Source organism: Lynx canadensis, chromosome A3 (assembly GCF_007474595.2).
Source record: "Lynx canadensis isolate LIC74 chromosome A3, mLynCan4.pri.v2, whole genome shotgun sequence".
Lineage (NCBI taxonomy): Eukaryota > Metazoa > Chordata > Mammalia > Carnivora > Felidae > Lynx > Lynx canadensis.
This window is the reverse complement of record NC_044305.1, coordinates 78,275,569-78,302,089: the sequence shown is the minus strand read 5'-3', so window position 1 is coordinate 78,302,089 and position 26,521 is coordinate 78,275,569. Positions and strand designations below refer to the sequence as shown.

The 26,521-nt window shown below is 36.0% G+C and overlaps 1 protein-coding gene and 1 non-coding gene across 4 annotated transcripts in view; one reads left to right on the top strand and one right to left on the bottom strand.

Moving 5' to 3' along the window:
* PAPOLG (poly(A) polymerase gamma) overlaps nt 1-25,981 on the bottom strand; it is a 32,155-nt gene extending 6,174 nt beyond the window's left edge. The window contains exons 1-20 of one of the 3 annotated variants that reach the window (XR_004343403.1): nt 25,726-25,981; nt 22,218-22,379; nt 20,678-20,744; nt 16,615-16,696; nt 16,278-16,387; nt 14,958-15,011; nt 13,039-13,150; nt 10,927-11,016; nt 8,594-8,732; nt 7,813-7,885; nt 6,926-7,046; nt 6,500-6,584; nt 6,056-6,109; nt 4,392-4,511; nt 3,371-3,480; nt 2,610-2,693; nt 1,653-1,774; nt 1,235-1,410; nt 762-850; nt 462-682 (exon numbers count right to left, since the gene is read on the bottom strand). Coding sequence is in view for 1 of the 3 variants with exons in the window: in XM_030310662.1 (XP_030166522.1) it covers nt 462-682; nt 762-850; nt 1,235-1,410; nt 1,653-1,774; nt 3,371-3,480; nt 4,392-4,511; nt 6,056-6,109; nt 6,500-6,584; nt 6,926-7,046; nt 7,813-7,885; nt 8,594-8,732; nt 10,927-11,016; nt 13,039-13,150; nt 14,958-15,011; nt 16,278-16,387; nt 16,615-16,696; nt 20,678-20,744; nt 22,218-22,379; nt 25,726-25,742 (2,004 nt within the window). In the remaining 2 variants the exon portion in view is untranslated. Of the gene's footprint in view, nt 1-461; nt 683-761; nt 851-1,234; nt 1,411-1,652; nt 2,694-3,370; nt 3,481-4,391; nt 4,512-6,055; nt 6,110-6,499; nt 6,585-6,925; nt 7,047-7,812; nt 7,886-8,593; nt 8,733-10,926; nt 11,017-13,038; nt 13,151-14,957; nt 15,012-16,277; nt 16,388-16,614; nt 16,697-20,677; nt 20,745-22,217; nt 22,380-25,725 lie in introns of all 3 variants that reach the window. The other 2 variants (XR_004343402.1, XM_030310662.1) reach the window with 2 other exon arrangements.
* Nucleotides 18,287-18,395, top strand: LOC115511419. Its single transcript, XR_003968061.1, has one exon. It is a non-coding gene; the product is annotated as a U6 spliceosomal RNA (small nuclear RNA).
* Nucleotides 25,982-26,521: the final 540 nt, after the last annotated feature.

Sequence of the window (26,521 nt, the reverse complement as noted above, 5' to 3'; positions counted from 1 at the left end):
TATTATCACCTACAAAACGCATACAATCTATATAAACTGAGAGGCTAATGATAAGGCTACTGTCAAAACTACTACAACTTAAATTAGACTAAATTTAGCTGCCACCTTTAACTTCAACTTGAGTGACCTTTTCGGTTAAATCAATTCAGATGATAATAGTTTTACCACCACCTACTGGAGGCAGAAAACATCAACATTATAACACAATAAATATGACTGGTTACCAATAGTAACTTCTGTGTAAGTCAAAGAGAAACTCAGACCAATTACTCAAGTTTTCAGATCAAGTTTTAGTAATCTGAATTTAGGATGAACAATCAGTATTATTCCTTTAGGGTTTGGGTAAATATTCTTTTTAAACAAATCCTAACAGAACACTAAGACAGCTATGGAGAGTTGTGAATTTCTTTAGTGCTAGTTTAACTTAAAAAAAAGGACTACCACTAAGGTTGTAACTTTACCTTTTCTATTTCTTTCAACCTCTTAGAAGACCCATCTACGGATGGGGAATGGGACCTCTTATGTGCAACATTCTTAGTTATGTTTGACATTCCATTAAGATGTGGCTGTCCCTGGGCAGGGTTGTGGGGTGTTGGGATTCTAGGAATGACATTTCGTCCGACTACAGTAGGAATGGTGCACACAGCTGGGGGCGATACGGCTTTTACTGCAGAATCAACTTCTGAAAAGAAAAAAGAAAAATTCTAGCAATTAAATATATACATAGTAGAATGGTTATTAACAGAAGTGCAGATACCTACTTGCACCAATGACTGGGATAGACAGTCCTTGAGCTTGTGGCACACTCAGTGGCTTTTCCGCAATTACAGCAGCAGGCTCAGTATTATTCCTATTAAAAGTGTTGAATTATCATTAAATACTTTGTGTGACTTATTTAAAACACTCATATTCTAACATTCAGGATGACTTCTTTCAAGTACTCCTACTTTAATGTTCCATTGGAGGAAGAGAAAAGCGGAAAAAAGGCAGAGGACTGAGTGAAAAATGAGAAAAAACTGCAAAGACCTAGGCATTTCTGCGTACTTTTAAAGTCCTACATATTCATGAGCTGATACCACGTTCCACAGGATTACAACGCATTGTCAAGTATTTCTAGTCAGAAAATGACTAGTAACTGCTAAGGCATTTTAACAGTTAAGATACTTAGCTAAGGACAGAAAAGTTTACATCATCCTCAAACTGAAGACTGAAAGGAAAATTCTGAAGTGCAGACCTTTCCGTTTCTCCTGAAGGAAGAACGTCAGGCTTGGAAGGTTTGTTTGCAGACACTGGGGAATTAAAAGGAGTTCCATTATCAGTGTCTCTGGAGCTATCCAAACAATTGCTATCCAGAGATGATCTTTTGGATTGAGGTCCACCTGAACTTCGACTGACATCAGAAAGACTTTGCTGAAAGAGGGAAAAGCAGTTAGGATTTCAAAAAGCAAATGAGAATAATTACTGGTTTCAATTCTGAAGTACATAAAATGAATCTTTTGTGATGAATGAAGGGGAGATTTTAGTTCTAGACTGAAATGTACTTTTCTTTCCTTTTTTTCTTAATAGGTTTGGGAGCTGTGAGAATGCCAATCTGATCCCAGGAACATCTGTCTGAGGGGAACCATACTGGAGAGTTAACATTACAAACTCACCTTTTTCTTCTTTTGAAGAATCTCTGCGGGAAGGTAGTGATGAAGTTGCTTTTTTTTAACATGAGTTGCTTCAATTTTCATCCCTTCCTTTAGCATGTTTATATTGTTTGCCTGTCTGTACACTGTAACAATGTTAGTATGTTAAATGGGCAACTTCTTCCTCAACCAGGAAGTCTGTTTTCTTTTTCCAAAATGCATATATTTGATATGTCCCCATAATCTCACAAACATACACACCCACTCTGCTTACAGAACAAGTATTTTTAAAACATTTTCATTTCACAATCCTATTTAAGTACCAACTAGTTTTCCCATGTCCAACTTCTAAGACTTTCCAATAATCAAATCTCATTAAAATGCATGAAAAAAGTTTTTTCCAAATCATTTTCTGTTATTTCCCCAAAAGACAATCTCTTATAATTACTCACCCAAGTCTAAGCTAATCCTTATACTAAAGATCCAAGATGCAATACAAGTTGTCATCCACCGTGATGTTTCTTTTACTACACTAATCATAGAATATTGGACTGTCAGGAACTATCCAGAAGTACATCCTTATTGTACAGGTGGGGAAATGAGGCTCAAAAGCCCTGAATACTTGCTGATGGTGGAATACACACAGCCCTAGAGTCCCTTTCTAGCACTTTTCACATCTTGTAACAAAGTCAGTTTTATTAACACGGATTATTTAATGTACGTTTAACTGTGAATACCAAATTAGATCATAAGCTTACTGAAGACACAGAGGAGAGGCTTCTTTTGCATAGTTAACTACTGTGAAATGTGGTACATTATCTCCTCGCTTGGGGTCTCAGAATCTCTATCTGGAGAAGAACATTCTATAAATCTACAACAAACAGAGCTTCCCAATCTCCTGCTTTTGGAAAAATGAGCCCAAATTAGAATGGAAAAATGTATATCCATGTTTTCATTCCAGATTGCTTATAAAAGCATCACCAGGAGTGCTTGTTCAACTTGCAGATTCTCTGGCTCCACTCCCAGAGTGTGGGATTCGGTAGTGCCGACGTGATGTACAGGAATCTGCATTTTCATGATAAATGTGAAAGCTAGTTTAGAAGAATTTAGAAAACTCAGATAAGCCAAGCCAAAAATATTAATAGTATGAATGTACACTATTCCAGATTAATACAACTCCAAATTTATAAAAGATACGTTAAGATATTCCAGAGAGCTGTTATTAGGGAGCTAGATGTAAAAGACACTCTTTCTCTGATTCTGAAACCTAATCAAGGCTATCAAGTGCACATATCTGCGCATACTGAAAATAAAAATAACCTGTACAGTTTCTTTAGTCTTCTTTTTGTTCTGAAATAGATAATGCATCACTTGGTACAAAACTCAAGCAGTTCAAAGAAGTCTCCTCACATTATCCCCTAGACACACCTGGTTCCTTGACCTAAAAAGCAACCAGTTCTACCACCTTCTTTTTTTTAAAACTGTATATCCTTCCAAAGATATTCTAGGTACTTACAAGCAAATGTGTTTATTTATTTACAGAAATTGTAGCATACTATACATACTGTTTTGCAACTTTAGCCCCACTTAATGTCTTGGAAATTATTTCACTATGCCTTTTTAAAATAGCAGCATAGGTTTTCATAATATGGATGTACACATTCATTTAACCAATTAACAAATCTAGCCAGCCAGATCCAACCAAACTTGAGAACCATAGCTCCATGATGACAAAGTCTTACCTGTATCAGTAAACGACTGTATATCATAGGTCAGGTCTATGTTAACACTTTCTGCATTTTCAACTCTCCGAAAAATTATTCCAAGGAACCACATTGACACGTAATTGTTGCTATAAAATAAAAAAATTTAATTTCCATTTATTTATTTATTTATTTATTTATTTATTTATTTATTATAATTTTACAGATATCATTTGGTAATTCAAACTCAATCTCCATGGAAACATAAATACAAATTGCAACGGTTTGGCTAAATTCTTTTTTTTGTAAGTTTACTTATTTATTTATTGAGAGAGAGAGAGAGAGAGCATGAGCAGGAGAGGCGCAGAGAGAGAGGGAGAGAATCCCAAGCAGGCTCCGCCCAAAGGCTCAAACTCATGAACTAGGAGATCATGACCAGAGCTGAAATCAAGAGTCAGATGCTTAACTGACTGAGCCACCCAGTCTCCCTGGTTTGGCTAAATTCATTTTTTTTTTTAAGCTTATTTATTTATTTATTTTGAGAGAGAGAAAGTGTACATACATACAAGCAGGGGAGGGGCAGAGAGGAGAGACAGAATCCCAAGCAGGCTCTGCACCATCAGCATAGAGCCCCATGTGGGGCTCAAACTCAGGAACTGTTGAGATCATGACCTGAGCTGAGATCAAGAGTTGGATGCTTGGCTGTGCCACGCAGGTGGCCCCCCACCCTGGTTTGGCTAAATTCTTAAAATTGACACCAAAAAACACTGATCAGTTACCCTGTGTTGCAATAAAGAGGATTAAATGGCTTTGAAAGTAACGTATCAAATATATTCATAAAGATGCTCCAAACTTGTGATGGGAGTTTCTGCTGGGGTCTGTGGGCTACCAACATAGCATATACTAGTTTTAATGTAGGACCACTCATGTTCAAATACATAATGTATCATCATCCCCCATCAATGTTTGTTAAATGACAATGTCACAACTGATCTTAAATCATGCCTGTTGTCAAATAACATTATTTAAGAAACACAGTATTAAAAAATATTTAACTTACTCTTTATGATGTTCCTTATTTCCTGGGAATGACTGGGGATTTACATGGGCAAGAGTAATAAATTCGTTCCGTTCCAAGTTTCCAACAAGCACACGGATTTTAGATTCTACTAATCCAACCCTGAAATAGAAGAGTGGACAAAATTTTTCCATATGAAATTTGGAAACTATACCTAAGTAACCCAAAAAGGCATATGATAGCTATGATGCTTTACATGCTCAATAAAAAAAAAAAAAAAAATTCAGTCTAATATATTAGGGACTGTTTAAAATACCATTTAAGTAAATGACAAGTTACTTTGTCAATTTCTGTGTCCCCCCCCACCCCTTAAAAGAAATGATCTACTTAATGAATTCCTAATCTAAACTACCCTGCCTGTTTAGACCATAAAATAGTCATGATCTCAGTATGAACAAAAACTGTTGATTTTTTTCACTTTTAAATCTTGTATCTAAACCGTAAGGCTAAGATATGTTTAAATCATGTGAACAAAAAAAGCTAATAACTGGCACTAAATGAAATAAAACATGCTGATTTTCATAAAATTGGTACTAGATATTACAATTAAAAAAGAATTCAGTAAAGTCAGATCAGATACTACTAAAATATAGAAAGTTTCATCAGGTATCTGCAACTTTATTTTCTATCTCATTTAACACATGTGACTGCTGTCAGCTATGTAAATTTACAATGATTTTATTAATTAGAAAAACTACAAGAACATTTTTAATTATTCAAACACTTGAAAAAGCTTATACGTTGTAATTGTGTGTGCTTCAACAGCACATTTATGAAACACTGAGTTACTACTCAGTGTTGGTCAGAGAGTAAGTATTTTGGGCTTTGTGGCTATAGAGTTTCTGTTGTAACTATTCAACCCTGCCATATAGCAGGAAAGCAGTCATACACAACATATAAATGAGTGAGTGTGGCTGTATTTCAATAAAACTATTTATAAAAACATGTGGCAGACTAGGTTTGGCCCAGATCATAGTTTCCTGATTCCCAATCTAGACAAATGAAATACGTTGTTTTAGTGAAAGGATTCTTTTCAGTGCCTCTTTAATTATCAATAAAATAAGCACTAAACTTTGGAAGCAAAAGTAAGACAGTATTGTGTTTTTCTTTCCCAGAAGTCAGACCCGAGGAAAGCACAACCATCTCTGGTGGCCTAATAGCTTCTGCCTAATAGAGTTAGGGATGTCTATACACTGGAGGCAAAGGGCATGAACTTAGATGTACTAGAAAGAAAGCACTGCTCCTTGACCAAAAATGCCTCTCTGTTGACAGAAGCTTTCATGTCCCTAATCTCCTAAATTAAAAGAATATATAAAATATCTTTTCCTTTTAGTTTTGAAGGGGAAACATGATGGCAAGGATGGAAAACTTGAGCCTAGGTATCAGAATTGTTTGAAGTGCCTCACAATTTTGCTTAAATCTGAGAAGTGGCAAAGGCAAAGAACATACATATATCCTTATCCTGTATTACCTCTAATTCTGAAACATTCATTTGATGGCATTTCTTAAACACTGATGCTCCATGGTCATGTATAACAGTCACTAATAAGATTTAATAATTTTAGTGATAAAGTATTTTATAAACCTAAAGCATCATATAAATGTTATCACTACAAATTTAAGTACAGAACTTGAATATCACTTACCACTCTAGATGGTTTTCTTCTGTTGATGCACTGGCAGTCAATACTATATAATGTCTGTGAAGAATTTTTAGCAACAGTCATGGAAAAAAAAAAAAGCCAGAAACATTGTTAGGTCTGCTTTTCCATCATTATTTTTTCTTTCTTCCTCCCAATGAACATAAGAACTAATGCAGACACATAGCTTATGAAAATTAGAACACGCTCTGATTTTCACAAAATCAATTCTAGACACTATAATCAAAAATCAATTCACTAAAAGCAAAAACACCACTAATACTGGGTGAGATACTACTAGAATACACAAACTCATCATTTAGGATTTCTGCTAACCTATTCTCTACCTCACTTGAAATGTAAGGGACAACAGTCACCCATCATATATTAACTTGTAAATTTAACATTCTTCCTTAAACACACACACACAAAATGAAAAATTTCAAATACCTATACTTTTGAAAAAAATTTGGTGGCTCAAGTAGTTTGGACCAGTCTGATTTCCCTTGAAGGATTTCATCTGTGACTGCAAGACCTAAATTAAAAACGAGACAGAGACTGATTTTGAAAACTGGCTATTTTATTATCAGTTTCTGTATCAACCTACCCCCAAAATCTCTAACCTCAACAAACTCTTGAGTAAAAAAACAAAAAAAAAAAAAAAAAAAAAGGAATTTCTCATAACACAAAAATCAATTTCAAACAGATTGGGCTGGCTCCATTTTGGACTTAATATTATATTTTAGAAAACTACTGAAAAAATACATATTTGAAAGAACTTTTAGAAATAATAGGCATAACTAAACTTTAGAATAAAACTGTTGTAAACCAAAAACTTGTGGGAATACATAAAGGGCAAAGGGCCAACAAGTTTACCTTGTTTAAATTCTTCTACCATTACTGTTCGAGTTGAGGTGGACACATTATACGTAGAATTCTGCTGTGGGTAGGCAGGGGTGATTATGGGCATGAGATGATACCTATCTGATGGATTTACCTGTGAAATTAGAAGCAGAATAATTGATCTATTCTCCTATTTCAGTTGTCCTCACTTCATTTCCCCAAAAGTCTGAAGAATATGAAATATAAATTTAATACTACAGTTCCTCAATTCTAAGAAGTACATTTTCCCTCCCCAACTACATTTATTTCTGAAGTCAGATGTGTCTGATAGTCAAAGGAAACTCTGCAGAAGTTTATTTTTCCCCTGAAAAGCTGTTAAATGGATGGTGCATCTTATAAACGATGGTCTCTTAAAACCAAGGAAACACAGTATCAGAGCTGCAAAAAGCATTAATCCAATGGTTTCTCACTCCTCTTTCTGCACCTACTCAATGGGTAATTTCCCCTAGGTAACTCAGAGGAATGAGCACTCAATCTAAAAGCAAATTAAAATGCAAGGTGAGAGTTATGCTAGCTTAGAACCATGAGTCTGCTTTAAATTGCACTGCAAAGTAAATCTTTTATATACTTCAGCACTTTTAGTAATTAATTACTTGTAAGTTTTTAGCAACAGATTACAACATTTTGGTTGATACACTCACTCATCTAGTCTTATGTGGGTGATTTTTAATGACATAACATTTGGATCAGAATTTGGAATACAGGTCATCTTCACCAAAAGACACAGCAGACAGAAGGAAAGAACTATAGCTATACAGAAGGAAGATGAGCAGAAACAAGAGAAATTATCTTTAGATTGCAGTTTAGAGAATCGTCCTTTTCCTAAAAGGTTTAATTAATTTCCATAATAAGTCACATACCCGAGGATCCCAAACAGGCAAATTCAAATTGCTTTCTTCTGGTTGCTTCAGCAGGACAGGATTTGGCCATTCCCTAACATGAATAAGGCAAATTAACTGACATAGGACCTCACTTCAGGAACCATAAAAGTCGTTAGACTCTGTTTCAACTTTCATATGGCAAACATTATGGCTGGGTATTTGGTATTAAAAAAAAAAAAAGTGGGCAAGGGAAGGAAGTACACAAAGGAAAAAGCTGCTTATTTTATTTATTTTTTATTATTTTATTTTGTTTTATTTTATTTTTTTTTAAAAGCTGCTTATTTTAAATGTATCTTCTGAAAGGGCAAAACAAATACTGTTTTGCTCATTAAGCTGTAGCTAATTTAAATCTGAATTTTCCCCTTCCTTCTATTTGCTTTTATGGATTTAACTGATAATTTAATAGCAGTTAAGAGCTGACATTAACTGAAAATACTCCTAATAAATCCATGCAGTAGCTATGATTATCACCTCTATTTTACATAGGATATGTTAACCTCTACATAGCTAGTAGTCAGCAGAGCAAAATCTATCATGACCACTCTCAAGCTAAAAGCCTACATTTATAGAAACCCTCAATGCCAGAAGACAGCACCATCTGGTGTCTCATCATTGTCTCAAATTTGACATTTTTAAACTTTTAACTTAAAAAGAATGTAAAACAAGAGAAAACGTCTCTGCATCACTCTTAAATTGCCAAACAAATTTACATACAGGGAGAAGTTAATAAGATAGTGAAAGTATGCCCATAAATACTTACCATTTGGAAAAAACTAAAAAGAACTTATGAACTAAAGTAGAAGCTGCTGCATTTGGATATAATTGGCAAGTTCTTGCAACCAGCATTGCCCAGGAGACACCACCAAGAAATCCCAGCATGTTGGAATAAATACCACGTCCTAGAAAATTAATGTTTTGTTAACTATTGTTAGGATCTACTATCCATGACATTCAACTCTAAGGAATAGGATAACTTAGTTCCTAAGATTGTTGCTTAGTTATTGAAATAACATTACTATCAAGCAGACCTTCATGCTAGGCCCACAGTTCTATTAGTAAGCCATTAACTGCATCCTATCCCCCTATTTTGCCCTCCAAAAACAGACCCCTCAGTTCTCTGCCCCAGTTCTGACTGCCCAAGCAGGCTCTACTATAAAACATTGGAATTTCCCCCTTTTCAATAGCTATGGTTGAGAAAAAAATGAAAACAAAGAGGAAAGATATCTGGAGGGACTACAAGTAGGAAGAATAAACATTTCATTAGTTATATTCACGGGCATTTAAAAATCAAGTGTAAAGCTGGACTAACTTTAGTATTTTGCAGACTTTGGGTACCTCTCCATAAAGTACAATACACCATTGATAGTACTCATTTTTCTTATGATTGCTTCTTGTAGCAATCTATAAAATATTACCATATTTGATCAAAACTACTAAGTCCTCAATTACATAATAGGACATTTTTTTTTTAATGTTTTTATTTTGAGAGAGAGCACGTGCACAAGTAGGGGACGGGCAGAGAGAGAATCCCAAGCAGGCTCTGAGCTGTCAGTGAAGAAGAGCTCGACGTGGAGCTTGATCCCATGAACTATGAGACTGTGACCTGAGCCAAAATCAAGAGTCGGATGCTTAACCAACTGAGCCACCCAGGTGCCCCAACATAGTGTTATTTTATGTCCCACTAAGCAAGCAAGAGAAAAAGATACAAAAATTTCAATTTTAGATATGTTACATGGGTAAAATATACATCTAAGGATTGACAAAACATGTTATGTAATTAAATTTGTAAGGAAAAAAAAATTGTGATACCCCTTTCTTGCAACTTACTTTATCCTGACTATACCAGGTAACTGAGTCCAAGGACAACTCCTACTTGCCTGAGGTCTTTTTAGATATGTACTTCCAACATGGTAGCCACAAGTCATATGTACTTTTTTTTTTTTTGTAATAGTTTTATTGAAATATCATTCACATACCATAAGATTCATCCATGTAACAGATTAAAATTAATGGCTTTTAGTATATTCACAGAGTTGTGCAATCATCACCATAATTAATTCTGGAACCCTTTCACCACCCCAAAAAGAAACCTTTAGCAGTTGCTCCCCTCCTATCTGCTCCCAGTCTTCCCAGACCTAGGCAAATACTCATCTACTTTTTATCTCTCTACATTTGCCTAATGTGAACATTTTATATAAATGGAATTTACTTCAGTCCTTTTTATTGCCAAGTAATATTCCACATTATGGCTATACCTATCACCTTTAGTTTATCCATTCATCAATTCATGAACATGAGGTTGTCTCTACTTTTTGACTATTATGAAGAATGCTATGAACATCTGTGTACAAATTTTTACATGAATATATGCTTTCACTTCTCTTAAATTTTAATTTGATTAAAAAATTCGGTTTCTCAGTTGCACATTTCAAGTGATCAATAGCCACATGGTTACTTTTGGACAGCACAGAAAACATTTCCATCATCACAAAAAATTTTATTGGCGAGTGCATTTTTAGACTATGTAAAATGTGGTGCCAGAAGTATAGCACTAGTTAAATATAATTACAAATTATGAAAAATGTGCTGTGCCAGCTTAGGTTTGGGCCTTTTATGAACCATACCCTATATATATATATAAATTAGTTCCAGGCTTTACTAGAAAAGTGTTACAAGGCAAAAACAGAAAGAAGCTGAAACTATCACTATAGGCTCTCCACTTAATAACTTTACCGAATACCTACTATAAATTATACTCTGATGGTAATGGGGAGACAAAGATGAATAAGATGGTCCTGCCCCATAGAGAGCATGAAGAACAACGAAGGTTTCCTAACTCATTCTGACTGGCTGGCTAAAACCCAAGATGGGAAATCAGGAGTTTTTAGTTTTCAATCAAGCAAGAAGGAGGTATAGTCACATATCAGATCACCATAACCACTGTACCTGAAAAAGAAACAGATTCTCCAAAATTTACTGGACCTCAATCCCTAACAGTATCAACAGGTTCAGGAATTTTCATATGTGCTTCTATCATTAGTAACTGAAAGCGGTAATTTTACAGTGTAAACTTAAAAGATCTGGGATACTTACGTTTTGCCCATAATTTGACTGCTCTTAGGGTGAGTCTGAAAGTTTCTTTATTTGGCACTAAATGCAAAATTTCATCAGTAACTCTACATCCTGAAAAAGATAAAGCATTCATTTTTCATTATGCAACAACATCCAGTTAATTCAGACGGCTTCTAATTTCCAGACTCTCAAAGGTTAAAAAATCAAAGATAATAAAATGCGAGGGTTTATTTTCTCTATGTATTTGAAATTTAGCACTTTTATGAGGAATCACTTTGCTTTTAAAGAATTAAAAAGCACATGGGTAACGTAATTCAACATTAAAAGAAGACGTGGGTCTGAGTATCTTTAGCTTTCTTCAACATTTGACTTTACTGTTAATCCAATGTCCCCAACTTACAAAACTTTTTCCTTTAAAGTAAACCTTATTTCACAAACACTGTGATTTACTGTTGGACCCTGAAGTACAACAAAAATGCAATGATTAAATAAAAGATGCTATAAGCCAGTGGTTCTCGGAAGTGCAGTCTGTGGATCCCCGGGGAATCTGTCAGGTCAACCTATTTTTTTTCCTCCAAAGTTCGTCAAACCTGTTCTTATAATAACAATAAGGCTTTGCCTCTTTTACTGCGTTAACATTTGCACTGATGGTGCAAAAGCAGTGGTGGGTAAAACTGCTGGTACCAAAGCTGTACTAGTAAACAGTGTATCTTCACCACTACACATTTGCAGTTAGAAGACAGGAAAGGAACCCTGCAGTGTCTGAAAAGTTTGAAGAAAGCTGAACGACCTGCTTTTTTCAAGTAACAATTTTACTTAGATTCTAAAACAATGAACAAACAAAGTGAGTCCTTCACTTCAAGGAAAACAAACAACAAAACTTGCTACCAACAATAAAATTGGAGCTTTCAAGTAAAAACTAAAATTTTGGACAACTAGTATCTGCTGTGAGCCTGGCAGCTTTCCAGTATTTAAAGACTTGTCTGGTGAGATTGGTGGGGACATTAATGAATGTGATTTTTTGGGGTACCTTATAAAGAAATGTGTGTTAACATTTAGAAGATCCAAATAACTTTGTGAACCAGTGTTTTCCAAACAACTAAGGCATGACTGTATATAAAATCATGTATGGGTAAAAGATCCATTCAAAGAACAAAACAGACCAATAGATTTTAATAGAAGAGTATAAAAAGTTAACTGATATTCAAATTAACCTTAAAAAAAGTCTTTTATTTAGAAATAAAAGGGAACTACTGATACATGTTACAAACATGGATGAACCTCACAAACATTATGCTAAGTGAAAGAAGTCAGACACAAAAGACCACATATTGTATGATCCCATTTATATGAAATGTCCAGAAAAAGCAAATTTATAGACAGAAGGTAGATTAGTGGTTGCCTAGGACTGGGGGTTGGAAAGGAGAATGACCGTAAATGTGTAAGAGGGATCTTTTGAAGATGATGAAATGTTCTAAAATTGGACTGTGGTGGACAACTCTGTGAATACAGTAAAGACTATGGAATTGTACCCCAAAAGGGACAAATTTTATGGCATATAATTATACCTTAATAGAGCTGTTGGAGAAAAAAAAAAAAGACACTGTCGCTGGTCAAGTTTTGGTGTAGCATCAAAGAATATCCATAATTTTCTGAAAAAGCTATTAAAATTCTCTTCCTTTTTCCAATATTAAATATTGGAAATATTAAAGAGATTTGCAAAAATGCAAAAAATGCCATTCTCACAGAAAAGATGCATTTATATTCACTTAGAATGGGTTTATTATTTTGAAATAAACTCATACTTTAAAATTTTGTTTTTACTTCTAATACAGTAAATACTGACAGATATAACCCACATAAATGGAAGATTTTGGGGTCCTCAATAAATTTTCAAAGTGCAAAGGGGTCCTGAGACCATTAGGTTTGTGCACCATTACTATAAACAACATTTCAAATAAATGTATCTTTTAAAACGCCTAAATGTGGTCAGATGATCTATATAAAGAAAATCACAACATTTTTAACTGAGTTAGTCCAATCCCTTGAAAAGTCCATTAATAGTTCTGCAAAAAGATCTCTTTGTCTAATTGTTTTCAAGCAGGTATCTGAGATTTCTTTTTAGAAGCTTACCATTTAGGCTGCGAATACACCTTATATCAAGGCTTCTCAGTCGAGAGTCGTCTCTTAGATCTAAATTATCTGATATGGTTTGTATTGCCAGTCTTGCAAAGACTAGATCAATCTTTGGAAAGATGAAAAAAAAAAAAAAAAAAAAGAGAATAAAAGAAAAAAAAGAGAAAAATATTACTTTTTCTCCTTCTAGTCCATTCTCCCCCCTCCCAACCTTAAAAGTATAAAGTCTAATTATTAGTTTGGGAAGGTCTACCAAAACTTCAAAAAGCCTATCTAGGCAATCTCACATGGGAAAATCACCAAAGTTCTGTGATGGTAATTAAGTCTGCAAATTAAGAGAAAGCATTTTAATTTAGCATATATGCCGAGCATTAAAAAGAACATCAAAATCTTATGAGTGAACTTCTAGAAAAGATGGCAGATCCAACACACATTTACATTCACTCCCTATTGAAACCCCATTAAAATACCAGCATAATTTCATTTTGTTTTTTATATTATTTTGTTTTTGAAGGCATCACCCACTAGGACAAAGGTAATAAAGAGACAACAGCAAAAACGATGAAAGCAGATGGGGATGAGTGGTAACTGACTCAGCAGATTTAAGAGATAAAAAATATTATAACCAGGAAAGAAGGAGGCTGTAAATAAACACATACATAAATAGAAAGGAACATTTAGAGAATAAAAAAGTTATTCTTAAAAATATGACAGCAGAAAGGGAGGACAATAGGAAGTTTGGAAGATGAGAAAACCCCAAAAAGCAGAACAAAAATATAGGGATGTGGAGGTCTAATACACAGAAAAAGGAGAGAAAACAAGGTAGGAAATCCAACAGAATTCAATACAATTTCCAAGAACAGAAGGACAGGAGTTTCCAAAGTGCTTAAGAGGACTATTAGTGCCTAGCATATTTGGTTGAAAAGATATACCAAAGTATATTATTGCCATGAATTTGACAACTATGAAGCCCAGGAAAAAAAGATCACATTAAGTGTCCAAAGAGACAAAACAGGTCACAAGCAAAGGATGTGAAATCAAAATGGCATCACACTTTTCAACAAAGCATGGAAGGTAGAAGACAATGAAGCAAGGTCTTCAAAATTCTGAGATACATTATTTCCCACCTAGAGCTCTATACTCAGCCAAACTATTATTTTGGTGTGAGAACAAAATAAAGTCACTTTTAAACATGCAAGATCTCAAAAATATGTGCTCTTTTTCAGGAAGCTAGTGGATGAGTGCCCGTAAAATGACAGGAAGTCAAAAAAGAAGAAACCTCTAGAGAGAAGTGAAAGGAAATCCCGGGATGATAGTAAAGAAAGATGCCAGGATGCTAGTTGTATATCATTCATGGAGAATTGGGTGTGGACTCAAACAGGTGAGAAGAGTCAGATATCTTTTTAAGTTGATAATGACAGAACACCTGAGAAATCTAAATCTATTTGGAGATTTAGACAGCTAGCAGAGACTGAGTTTGAAATAGTGTTATGTATAAAAACCAAGCAAACAAAATGCAAAAACAATTACTGACTCCCAAGAAACACAGTGCCACAGACCAAAGAATGGTAATCTAGTACACGTTATGCTCAGTTTTGAACATCACTTATAAGATCATTATAATGTAAATATTGAATATGTTCCAACCAAAATTATAGTAATACAATTATTTTAGATTATGGGAATGCAAAGGGTGTGTATAAAAATCATGGGGGTAGGGATGGAAGCTGGTTCATTTTCCACAGTGAGAAGTCAATAGATACAGGAGAAAGATAGGTGAGGAACTATTTAAAGACTATTTGATTCTTTAAAATATGTGTCTATGTGAGTCTGACTTAAAAAAGAAAACAAAACTGAAAAAAACCTTATGTATTAAACAGTTCAATTACAAAGTCAGAAAAATATTAAACACTTACTTCAATTCCATCAAATTCAAACTTTATAACAGGTACAAAGGCATCTTCTACAGCCTACAAGAGGACAACAATGACAACACATAAGTAATCCCTTCAAAGGTGTAATCCTTTCTTTATCCTTCCTAAAGTGCCAATGTGAATAATTTTGCTAAAAAGCAAAAATATTCTTGGGTCTCACATTCTAGAAAAATACTTCTACTCTGTGATTGTGTTATTTAAGACACACAAAATGTCAAGACCATAGTTATCAAATTTATTATCCTCCTAAAAATCTTCATCAGAAACTAGCAGGCAGAACTGCTATCATCTGGGTACTTACTATTTGTTGAGATTAAATTGAAAACTGATTATTTACAAAGGGCACTAGTACTGGAAATAAAAACATGACCAGAGCTCATGATTTAATCTGTTAGAAAAATACAATCAATATAATTTGATTTAGTAGAAACCGATGTCTTTCTGAGCTTTCCTTAATCCCTCAGCCTAACAAATTCTTAACCTCCTTCTCCATTCCCAGATACCCAAATAATGCAGATCCTTTCAACTTCACCTTATCCTAGCACTTCAGATAGTATTAAAGCTATCTGTTTAATTTCCCCAATCTCTCCCTCCCATAAACGGTCTTATTCACTACTGTATTTGTGGGACTAAGGACAGTATCTGACAAATCACTGGTGCTGAAATTTCATTTGCTGAATGAATGGCTACATATACACAAAGTTACTATTAATCTTATACATAATAATAGCCATCGTTTGATATGCATCAACCATTTATCAGATCTTATAGTAAATGTTTATGTCAATTATCTCACTGATCCTCAGAAAAACCGTGTAACAAGTTATCACTACATCTCCATTTTACAGCTGAGGAAACTAGGCTCAAAGAGAATAGGTAACTTAAAATCTAAAAGTTAATATGTGGTAGATTCCAGATTCAAACCCAGGTCTGTATAACTGTAAAGCCCATGTTTTCAATCATTTGTTATTTTAATAAAATGTAGCGGCTTCCTTTTTTTTAAAATTAAAACAAATTTTTTTAATGTTTATTTATTTGAGAGAGAGAGCGCAAGTGGCAGAGGGGCATAGAGAGAGGGAGACACAGAATCCAAAGCAGGCTCCAGGCTTTGAGATGTCAACATAGAGCCCATGGCAGGGCTTGAACTCACCAACTGCGAGACCAGGACCTGGGCCAAAGTCGGATGTGTAACCGACTAAGCCACCCAGGTCCCCCAGATGTAGTGACTTTAAATATTTTGACAACCGTAAGCCCTAGCTTTTCTTAATAAGTTCAAAATATTAAATACTAAAGGATACTTACTCTTAAGTTTCTAATGCCATCTTGATGTTTCAATTTTTCAAAAAAAGACTGAAAAAAATCAGATCTCTCCACATGTCTTGGAGCTACACAAAGTGCATCAATATCAGCTCCTGCAAATCAAAGTTATTTCTAGTCAACAAGAGTAAAGTATGTTTTTGTTAAAGTATATTCAAACATGTACAGAAGAAAATATGTGAAATGAATATAGGAAAGCGTTAACAATGATTAGCTGAGCAGTGAGATAATGGGTATTTTCCTCTTCTTTACTTTCAAATTATGAATAAATAAGAGCTTGTTACTGAAAGTTCTTATCAGTAGAACACAGAAAAGCAATTACCTTTGGTGTGTACTCCAAGCCTGTAGGAGCCAAATGTGAAAATTTTACCACCAACAGTAGCCACGACAGAAGGTGGGAGATTCTAAAATTAAATTAAATTAAATTAAATTAAATTAAATTAAATTAAATTAAATAGCATTCCATTTTTCAAATTTTTTAGCATAAAAATTGCCTAAATACTAGTGATATATACTACATTTGTCAACTTAGGTAAATTGAGATTTGTGAAAGTACTTCAGAGCTCTTTTGGGCTGTAGCTTGAAGTAATCAGAGTATTTCCTGAGGGAAGATAAAACAAATTTAGGCATGCACAAATCTCTATGAAAAACATTTTTTATCACTTGACCCTACTTGTCCCCTTCCAATGGCCTGTCTTTCAATGGCTCCATCACTCAGAAGTCACCAAGGAGGTCTTAAGCACCAAACTAATGCACTTTCAGTTCTTTCCAGTACCATACACTTAACTGACTCCATTTCCCCTTTAGTTATTGCGACAAATATGCTTAATTTCTTTATCCTAGCTTTGCAACCTTTCTGTAAGAAAGTGGAGCCATTCTTGACATGATCTCCTTATGACCGAATCTAACAACTTTAATAAAATCTTTTAGACTGTACCAGAATTATAACGCTACTTTTCACCTCTCTCTCGAGCCAATTCTAACTTCCCCTTCGGTATTTTCACTCAGACATTCTGATCCACTTCAATAGCCATGCTTGAAACAAAATATTCTTCCTATGATAAACAGGTATCCTGTCTGATTTCTCTTTCTGTTCCTCATTCTCCTTACCACCTGTTACCTATAGTCATTATTCCTCTTGGCTTACCAATTTGTAGTTTATATCCCTCACATGTCACCTCCTTCCTATTCAACTACTACTCCCTTAATTCTAGGTTCTAATTTAATCCTTAATTCTAGGATCTTAAGATACTTTCTTGCCTTTCGTCTGTATTTTCTATTTCTTTTTGTACAAAACTCACTTGCTGATGTTCTTACTATATATTATAACTCTTCTGCTCAAAACTTACTAATGCACTCTTCTCTGACTACTGAGGTAAGGATCCCTGGATCCTTTTAAAGCCCCAACTGCCAACATGTTACACAATCTAGTCTCCTTTCCATCGCACTTGTCCATCCTTCTCTGGGTATCTCAGTACCAACTATTTTTTCAAAATTCATTTCAAGTTCTACCTTTTTTCATGAAGCCTTCTCTGGTGATCCCCCTCTCTTCCATAACAAGCTCTTTTCCCTCTCTGCTCCTCTATTATACATTTATTGACCTTTCTTTGCTGAATATATGTCCCATCTCTTCAACTATAAATTCCTTAAAAATGAGAATTGTCTCTACTACTTCTCTTAGTTTTTATAATGCCCAGTGCAAGTTCCAAAGAATATCCTTGATTCACTTGAATGAAATTATCTGTGTAACAAGATATGTCTGTTATTCCCTGTTTAATGGATATGAATGTTTCAAGAGTACCACACGTAATTTTAGAGCAAGAAGTCAGTAAAGATATTGATGACTAATATGAACCAAAAAGGTAGAGAAGATAGGGAACTTTTAGCTTACCTTCCTACTTTCTATTTTTTACTTTTCTACTTTGAAAAGCAAGATTCTTACAGATTTTATGAGAAAATGATACACTGAACCAGGGTAAAATATTTTCATTACAGTGCTCGCTTCAGCAACACACAAATACTAAAACTGCAACGATACAGAGAAGATTAGCATGGCCCCTGTGCAAGGATGACACACTGATTTGTGAAGCGTTCCACATTAGAAACAAAATTTCATCACAAACCACAGTAATTAAAATGATCTAATTTGAGTTTTAGATTGTTTACAATCTAAAAATATCCGAACTGTGTGTAGAATATTTAAATGAGCTTTGATCTAACTCAAATTCTTCCAATATTTTCCAAACTAAAATATGCATAGATAAAAGGAATAGTTGATACAGAAAATGAAAAATCACTCTATCCACACAATGGAAGATGTCAAAACCAATTAAAAATTTTTTTCATAATTAGATATTTTACTTACTGTGCCTACAAAAAGCCAAATTGTGGCAGTCTTAAATTTTTATGCCTAAAAATTAAATGTAAACCAGTGATTGCTTTATGCAGATTAAACTACTGATGTGAGTTAACATGGGAGAAAAAGCAATTTAATAAAAAACAAACACCTTTTGACCTAGAAACAGAATTCTACTGGATTTTTCAGTTAAGTGCAAAGAAATTGTGAAGAAAACTAGGTACATCTCTCAACAAATTATTATAGCCTCTTTTGTGGATAATACCACTTGATTTATCTTGAATGCATCATAGAATGGGGATGGAAACAAAGACCTTAGTACAACCATAATAGCTGACATAAAGACCACACACAATAAATCATAAAGCTTGTTATTATGATTTTAAAATAATTCTAGTGAGTATTTGGTTTGGACATTTGTAACAATTATAGGCTGATTAGAAAGGGACAATGGATTCCTTTAACATTTATTTAATGCCTGAGTTCTGTCTTGAAGTTAGGCAGATGACCAAGACAGGTCTTTTTTCTTAAGGAGTTGATCACCTAGTAGCAGAAAAACAAAAGTGAATTTTTTTTTTTGTTACTCATGACTAGCATTTCACCTGCTCAGAATTCAACTTATCTGAAAATCTCAACTACTGATAATCCTGCTGAGAGCTCAGAAACGAGTCAGATAGCTATCTGGCAGCAAAAATAAACAACATAAAGACCATTTATTTAAACTCAATGACTGAAGACTTACCAGAGTCCCTCATGACCTTATTCAGAGTCTAAAAGAACCAATTTTGGAAATCAAAAAATTTTTTTAAATGTTTTTTTATTTATTTTTGAGAGCGCATGAGTCTAAAAGAACCAATTTTAAACATGTATCATAGGTACAGAAATAAATAAAACTTACAAAAGAAAGAATTCTGACAGGTGTTTATCTAATTTCTAAAATCAGGCAGAGTAAGGGGCAGAAAGAATTTAGAGAGACACACTGACTGCTGTGAGACATTAACTTTCAACTGATTATTGTTAAGGGAGAAATGGAAAAATTATAAAAACAAACAAAAAACTTAAAATACAACAGTCTGGACCATATAGTGAAGGGGAAAATGGTATCACCCAGTCGCACACACCCTATTTCAATTTAGTATACTCAGTAAAATAATATTCAGTGATTTTCAAATGAAAATTCAATTACATTCAAAATACTCTAAGAAAGTAAGAAAATGTAACTTATTTTAGAAGAAAAATAGTTAAGCTACCGGAAGGGGAAAAAAAAGTTGTATAATTACAAATTAGGATTTGCAAACTCTTATGTCTCAGGGGCCAGGCAAGTATGCAAATGGAGGGAAGTATACATAAGAAACACAAAATTGGGGCGCCTGGGTGGCGCAGTCAGTTAAGCGTCCGACTTCAGCCAGGTCACGATCTCGCGGTCCGTGAGTTTGAGCCCCGCGTCGGGCTCTGGGCTGATGGCTCAGAGCCTGGAGCCTGTTTCTGATTCTGTGTCACCCTCTCTCTCTGCCCCTCCCCCGTTCATGCTCTGTCTCTCTCTGTCCCAAAAATAAATAAACGTTGAAAAAAAAAATTTTTTTTTTAAAAAAAAGAAACACAAAATTGATTGATAAGTGACAAGTGCTGTGTCAGAGAGACCAGGCATTGGTGGGGGCCACGAGGCACTGGAAGGCAGGAGCCCAAATCCACTGAAGCCTCTTCCTGCTTTGCCCAAAGGCAGGTCCAATGTTGCCAGACCTGGTATTTCACAAGATGTCTGAAATCTGGCTTTTAAGCTAAAATCCCTTGATATTTACACTTTGGCCCACTATATATAATTCAAGCAAGAAATCTATGTAGATCTATAGCTAGACACTAGTGAAATTCTCACTTAGAGACTCAACTATCTAGACCAATTCATTACCAAGCAGAGCAAAAAGCCTAGTTTTAATATATTTCAGATTATTCTCAATTTCTACATCTTATTAACTAGGACTAAGGACCAGGACATAATGAACTATGAATTCAATGCAGTTTAGAGTCTTACCTTACTCTCACTGACATCAGAAATCCATTCTTTTACTAAATTGTTCAATTTACCAAGAACAACCAGCCTATAATAAAAAATAACATGCTTTAGATTAAAACTAAGAAAACTCAAAACCAGTATTTAAAAAAGTAGTTAAACATATAGGCAGAACCTTTGTGTTGGTGCTAGAGTAAAAGCACATTATACATGGGCTAATGCTGTCGCATCTGTTGGTACATGGCACATCTCTTTGGCATTCTTAGGTCCCTAAGAGTTCCAAAGAAATGACAAATGTGATGACAGTATTTTGCTCTTTGAGCTATTTTCAAAATTCAAAAAGCCTAATAAAAAATCAAAATTACCTTCAATAAGTCTGCAGAGGCCAACTGAATTGTCAACTTTCTTGGCCTTACTATGGAATAAAATCAATTGAACGTGGTGATAGAGGTTAGCATTGTCTCACTGACAGTCATAGGTCTTTGGATAATTAAAATGAGTAAATTAAATACTGGCTAATTTTTATGAAATAATATTACTTAATAAAAGAATTTGATATTAAACCAAACTTTCAACCAACAGCATATCCAAATCCACATTAAAAAAAAAAAAAAAAAAAGAGGTTGGGGAAGAGTAGAGTTTAGGCATCTCAAAGATGACATGAAAAATGGAATTCCTGAGACGTCCAAACGTGCTTCTCCCTCAGCCTTCTCCAGGTAATGAAATTCCATCCTTTGAGGTGCTAACATCCAAACCCTTGACATCATCCTTAACCTCTCTCTCTCTCAAACACATTCCAGTCATTAAACAACCCTACCTTTAAAATATATTCAGAACTCTACTACTTAACACTTCTACTACCATTGCCCTAGTTCAACTCACCGTCCTTTCCTCCCTGGGTTCTTGTAATAGCCTTCTAACTCGTTTCCCCATTTCTTCCCTTGATCCCTCTTCAGGCTATTCTCAATGTAGCAGCCAGACTGACTGTCTTAAGGCATGAGTAAATCATGTCCATTTTCTGCTCAAAAACGTAATGGCTTCCTATTTCACTCAGAGTTAAAGCCAAAACTTTTATAATGGCTTATAAGGTCCTAAGTGACCTAGCTCTCCAAGCTCCTTCCCACCTCATATTCTTTAAGACCATATCCCCCTGTTTTGGACACTTTGGTTACCTTACTATATATTCCTTAAATATACCAGGTACACTCCCACCTGAAAACTTCTGCCTAGAATGCTCTTCCCTCAAATATCTACATAGTTCCCTCCCTCTCAAATTTTTCCTCAAATGTTAATGAGGGCTTCCTGACAACTCCACTTCCAGCTTCATTTTTCTCAGCAGCACTTCTTATGTGTAACATTGTATTTATTGTACTTATTTGGCTAATTGTCTTTTCCCCTAACCACCTAAAAACAGAAGCTCTAGGAGGGCCAAAATTTCTCTCCATTTGGTCATTTTTGTATCCTTAGGCAGGATAATGGTAAGTACCTGATATATATTTGCAGAATTAATGATTAAATATTTAATGTGCTATTAAATATTTTGCATTTTTATATGACATACCTGTGGTTCAGTTCTTCTTCATCTTCAAACACTCCAAATGGTTTCATGGCATCAATCAATTTCTGTGTGTAAATATGATCAATTTCTTTTGGACATGCCAAACTAATTGGAGAAGTGATTCCATAATGCTTTTGTTGACGCTGGCTGTCCAGCATGGTGTTTCTGTTCAAGAAAAATGAAATAGCAGAAAAAATTTAAAGTATCATATCATACTGATACATGGATCTCTCAATCCACTCATTAATTTAGCTACCTTAAAGTTTACTTAGTACTAACAGTTGGGGCAGGCACTTTTTTTTTTTTAAGGGAAAAAAGGGTATTTTGTATTTATTTTGATGAAGGGCTATTCATACTGCCTCCAGCTTTCATGGTTAGGATGTCTTTTCAAGCCAAAAGCAGCATGTGTTGGCATCAGGACAACTGTGCCAGCACCACTTAGCTCAAAGGCAAAGAGCCTGAATGGGAGCTGGGCCAGGGCCACCTCCACTACACCCTGCGGACTTAAGTCAAGTACCATCTATATTCAATCTTTGAAGAGCAGTCAGCCACTTGAAAAGAAAGCTCTGAGTAAGAACAATGTCCCCCCCACCCCCCCAGGAAAGAAACAAAACATCACATTAGAAGGTAGGTCCTTGTGACTCGCTTTTAAAAAGAAATCACAACTAGGATTTGTCCTTGAGAAACCTACATTAACATCATTTGCTCAAATCAGAATTTACAGTCCTAACATTGTCTCTGGTTAATTGTTCTCTTTATTTAGATTGGTACCCAGTCCATCGTCACACTAAATAATTATCAAATTCTTTATACTTTTTTTTTTATTAAAATTTTTTTTTTCAACGTTTTTTATTTATTTTTGGGACAGAGAGAGACAGAGCATGAACGGGGGAGGGGCAGAGAGAGAGGGAGACACAGAATCGGAAACAGGCTCCAGGCTCTGAGCCATCAGCCCAGAGCCCGACGCGGGGCTCAAACTCACGGACCGCGAGATCGTGACCTGGCTGAAGTCGGACGCTTAACCGACTGCGCCACCCAGGTGCCCCATCAAATTCTTTATACTTTTATAGATACAATATAAGCTAGCCTCCAAAAGATCCTAACAGGGAATTACAGTTTTGAATAAAGTACAGCTCAATTTCTGATTTTGTATTTACATAGGCCAATAATTTCAAAATAAATTTTGGGACCACCATGGGTTGGTATAACTTTTTATTCTGCTAAGAAAGTAAAGTAAAAATAAACATACACGATAACCAAGTAACCCTACCATCTATCTTTACCATTCAACAGTAAGGACCATCAACAACAACAGTTAAGACTGTAATCTCAAAATATAAAAGAACAGTCTTTTAAATAATACATCAGCCCTGTAAACAATAACACACCAAAATACATTAGTGATTGTTTTGAATTTTAACTGGTCAAAACAGTGTCTTATTCACTAAGTTCATACAGTAAGGCATGCTCCTTGGGTAAAGATTTGATTAGGTAGGGAGGGAGAAGCAAATGAAAGATACAATAGCCTATGTATCTTCTGAAATGATTAAGAGACACAAAAGGGAAACATCAGTATTAGTGACTTTAATTTCTTTCTGGTATCAATTTTCCTGTTGAACAAACAAAATGTGTTTATAAGTGTATGGTAAATGGATGGGACAGAGTATATATGATCAATTAATCTCAACAATAACTGTAAGAGGTAGGTAGTGAATAAGTGCCATCTTACAGATAGGTACCCAAGATCCAAGGGATACGAAGAGCCAGAATCTGAACTCCAAAACCCAAGATCTTTCCACCACTCCATTCTCCCTTCAACAAGTACTTCAGTTCCGATACTATGATCCTGGGTCCCACTTTCTCATCTGTATGCTGAAAAAGTTAGCTAAGAACATGCCTACCAGCACTAAAATTCTAAATCTATGATTCTGAAACTCCCTCATCTAGAGAGTGGGAAGAAAAAGCAAGCAAAGGAATTCCACATTCCCTTCAATGCATCAATTTCACTTACAAGTAAACACTCTAAAGAAATTCTAGTACAAGTGTACAAGGAAACATGTACAAGAATGTTTACTGCCACACTGTACCATTAAGAACTTAGAAACATGGGGTGCCTGGGTGGCTCAATTGGTTGGGCATCTGACTTGGACTTTGGCTCAGGTCATGATCTCACATTTTGTGAGTTTGAGCCCCACATCAGGCTCACAATCCTCTGTCTCTCTCTCTCTCTGCCCCTTGTCCGCTTGCGCACTCTCTCTCTCAAAAATACATTTAAAAACATTAACAAAAAAAAAAAAGATTCTCTCTCAGCCCCTCTTCCCTGCTTGTGTGAGCACTCTCTCTAAATAAAGTTAAAAAAAAAAAAACTTCAAAACAACCTGAAATAGTCAAAACAGGAAAAAAAAAAAAAACCCTAAACTAAGGTGTATCACTACAATGGAATACAATATAGTACTTATTATGAGTTCATTAGAGTTGAAAATATTAACAGGGACAAAGTTCAAAGATACTAACTACGTTGCACTTAAAGAAGATGCCGAATGACAAGTGTGACACCAGTTATACAAAGCTTAAAAACAAGTAAAACAATGCCAGTTATTATGGACATGTACATATGTTGTAAGAGCATTTTTAAAAATGCAGCAATAAACATCAAATTCAGGACTGTGGGGTACTATGGGGAGGGAGGTGAATGGAACCAGAGGAGGTAGGAGAATCCTTCAAACACATCTGTAATAGTTGATTTCTTCTAAATAAAGGTATTTATGTACACACACACACACACACACACACACTCTCCACACATACAGAATGTTATGCTTTGAGAGAGATGGATGGTGACTACACAAATGATGCTTATGTTATTCTCTGCATTTTTCTGCTTAAATTACTTCCTAATAAACCAAAATGTTAGAAGCTACAACAAAATCTTGCCAAGCACGGAAACCGTTTGTGACTTATCAAAGTGTGAGCAGGAGGTCCAGACTGGTAGATATACTATGGGTAGGTGGGGGAGGCCGGGGGAGAGCGAGAAGATCATAGTCTTTATTAAAAAGAAACCCATGGGCTAGGATAGGTCATTCACTCCTGAAGACCAGGAGACAGCCGGTCGGGAGGGAGGAGGGGGAGGTAGGGGGATGGTATTTGCGCCAATGCAGACAGGAGCAGAGACGGGCTCAGACAGCGCTGGGGGCAGGAGAGTGACCGACAATTTCTCCCCACGGACACCCGCGCCTCTCCGGCTGCTTATTTGCCTGGGGGCATCCTCGCAGGCGGGACAGGCGAGGGCAGATGGGGGCTCCAAGAGTCCCCCAGTCTGTTCAGGGGTGGCCAGGTGAGCCGCCCGGTGTAGGGGAGGTGCCCTTGCCGACCGGCCAGGAGCGGGGAAGGAGACCACTCCGGCGAGCTATGGGCAGAGTGCGAGGGGCAGGGAACGGAAACGGGGTCCCGGCCGACCACCCCAACCCACCCCTCTCCGCTTCGCCCCCAACCGCCGCCCCCCATCACTTACGCAGACATCTCTTTCATCGCTTCCTGCGTCTCCCTCACCGCCGAGTATCTTTCGCTCTGGAGTCAAGTTCTTGCTCTTTCCTTCTCCTCCTGTCCACTTTCCTCCGGTTGCTTGTAGCTCGCTTGCTCGCTCACTTTCTCACTTACTACGGCCGAGGCATCCAACCGAGTAGTGAAAACACCACAAAACCGGCTCTATTTATGACAATACAGCGCGGCCGACGCCAATATGGCGCCGCTTCCCAGCCTGCCCCTCGCCCGCTGAGACCCCGCCCCCGGAGGCCTGGACCCGCCTTCGACCCCGCCCCCTCCTCCTTTGGTTCCCCGGAGGCTCGAGTGGTCCCGCCCACAGGGGGCGCCGGCTCTGGCCTCAAATGCTGGTCGGAAGGAGTGTTTTGTCCCCTCCTTTGTCCGTGGGACTGTCAATCTAGGCAAACCGCTTGGAAGGTAATTTGGACCATATTTTCCTTGTTTCACCAATGAAAGACTATAACATATTTTTTAAAAGATCACAACCTTGCCTAGCAAATACAATTTTAACTCTTCTGTTATCCTACATCTTTAATTAGTCAGAGTTCTACGTGATCAATCCACTCGTGGAGATTTTGTCGTGAGAGGGTCACACCGAGGAACGTGTGACTTTACAATTAAACCAGTGGAAAGCAAGCTTGTAAATTGGAGGCTAACCTGTTCACTTCACCTCTACCTCCCTTGATTCATGACATTCTGTCAGTTAAGTGAGAATCGCTAGCAGTTTGCAATGGAAGGATAAATCCAAGAAATAATTTAATACACTA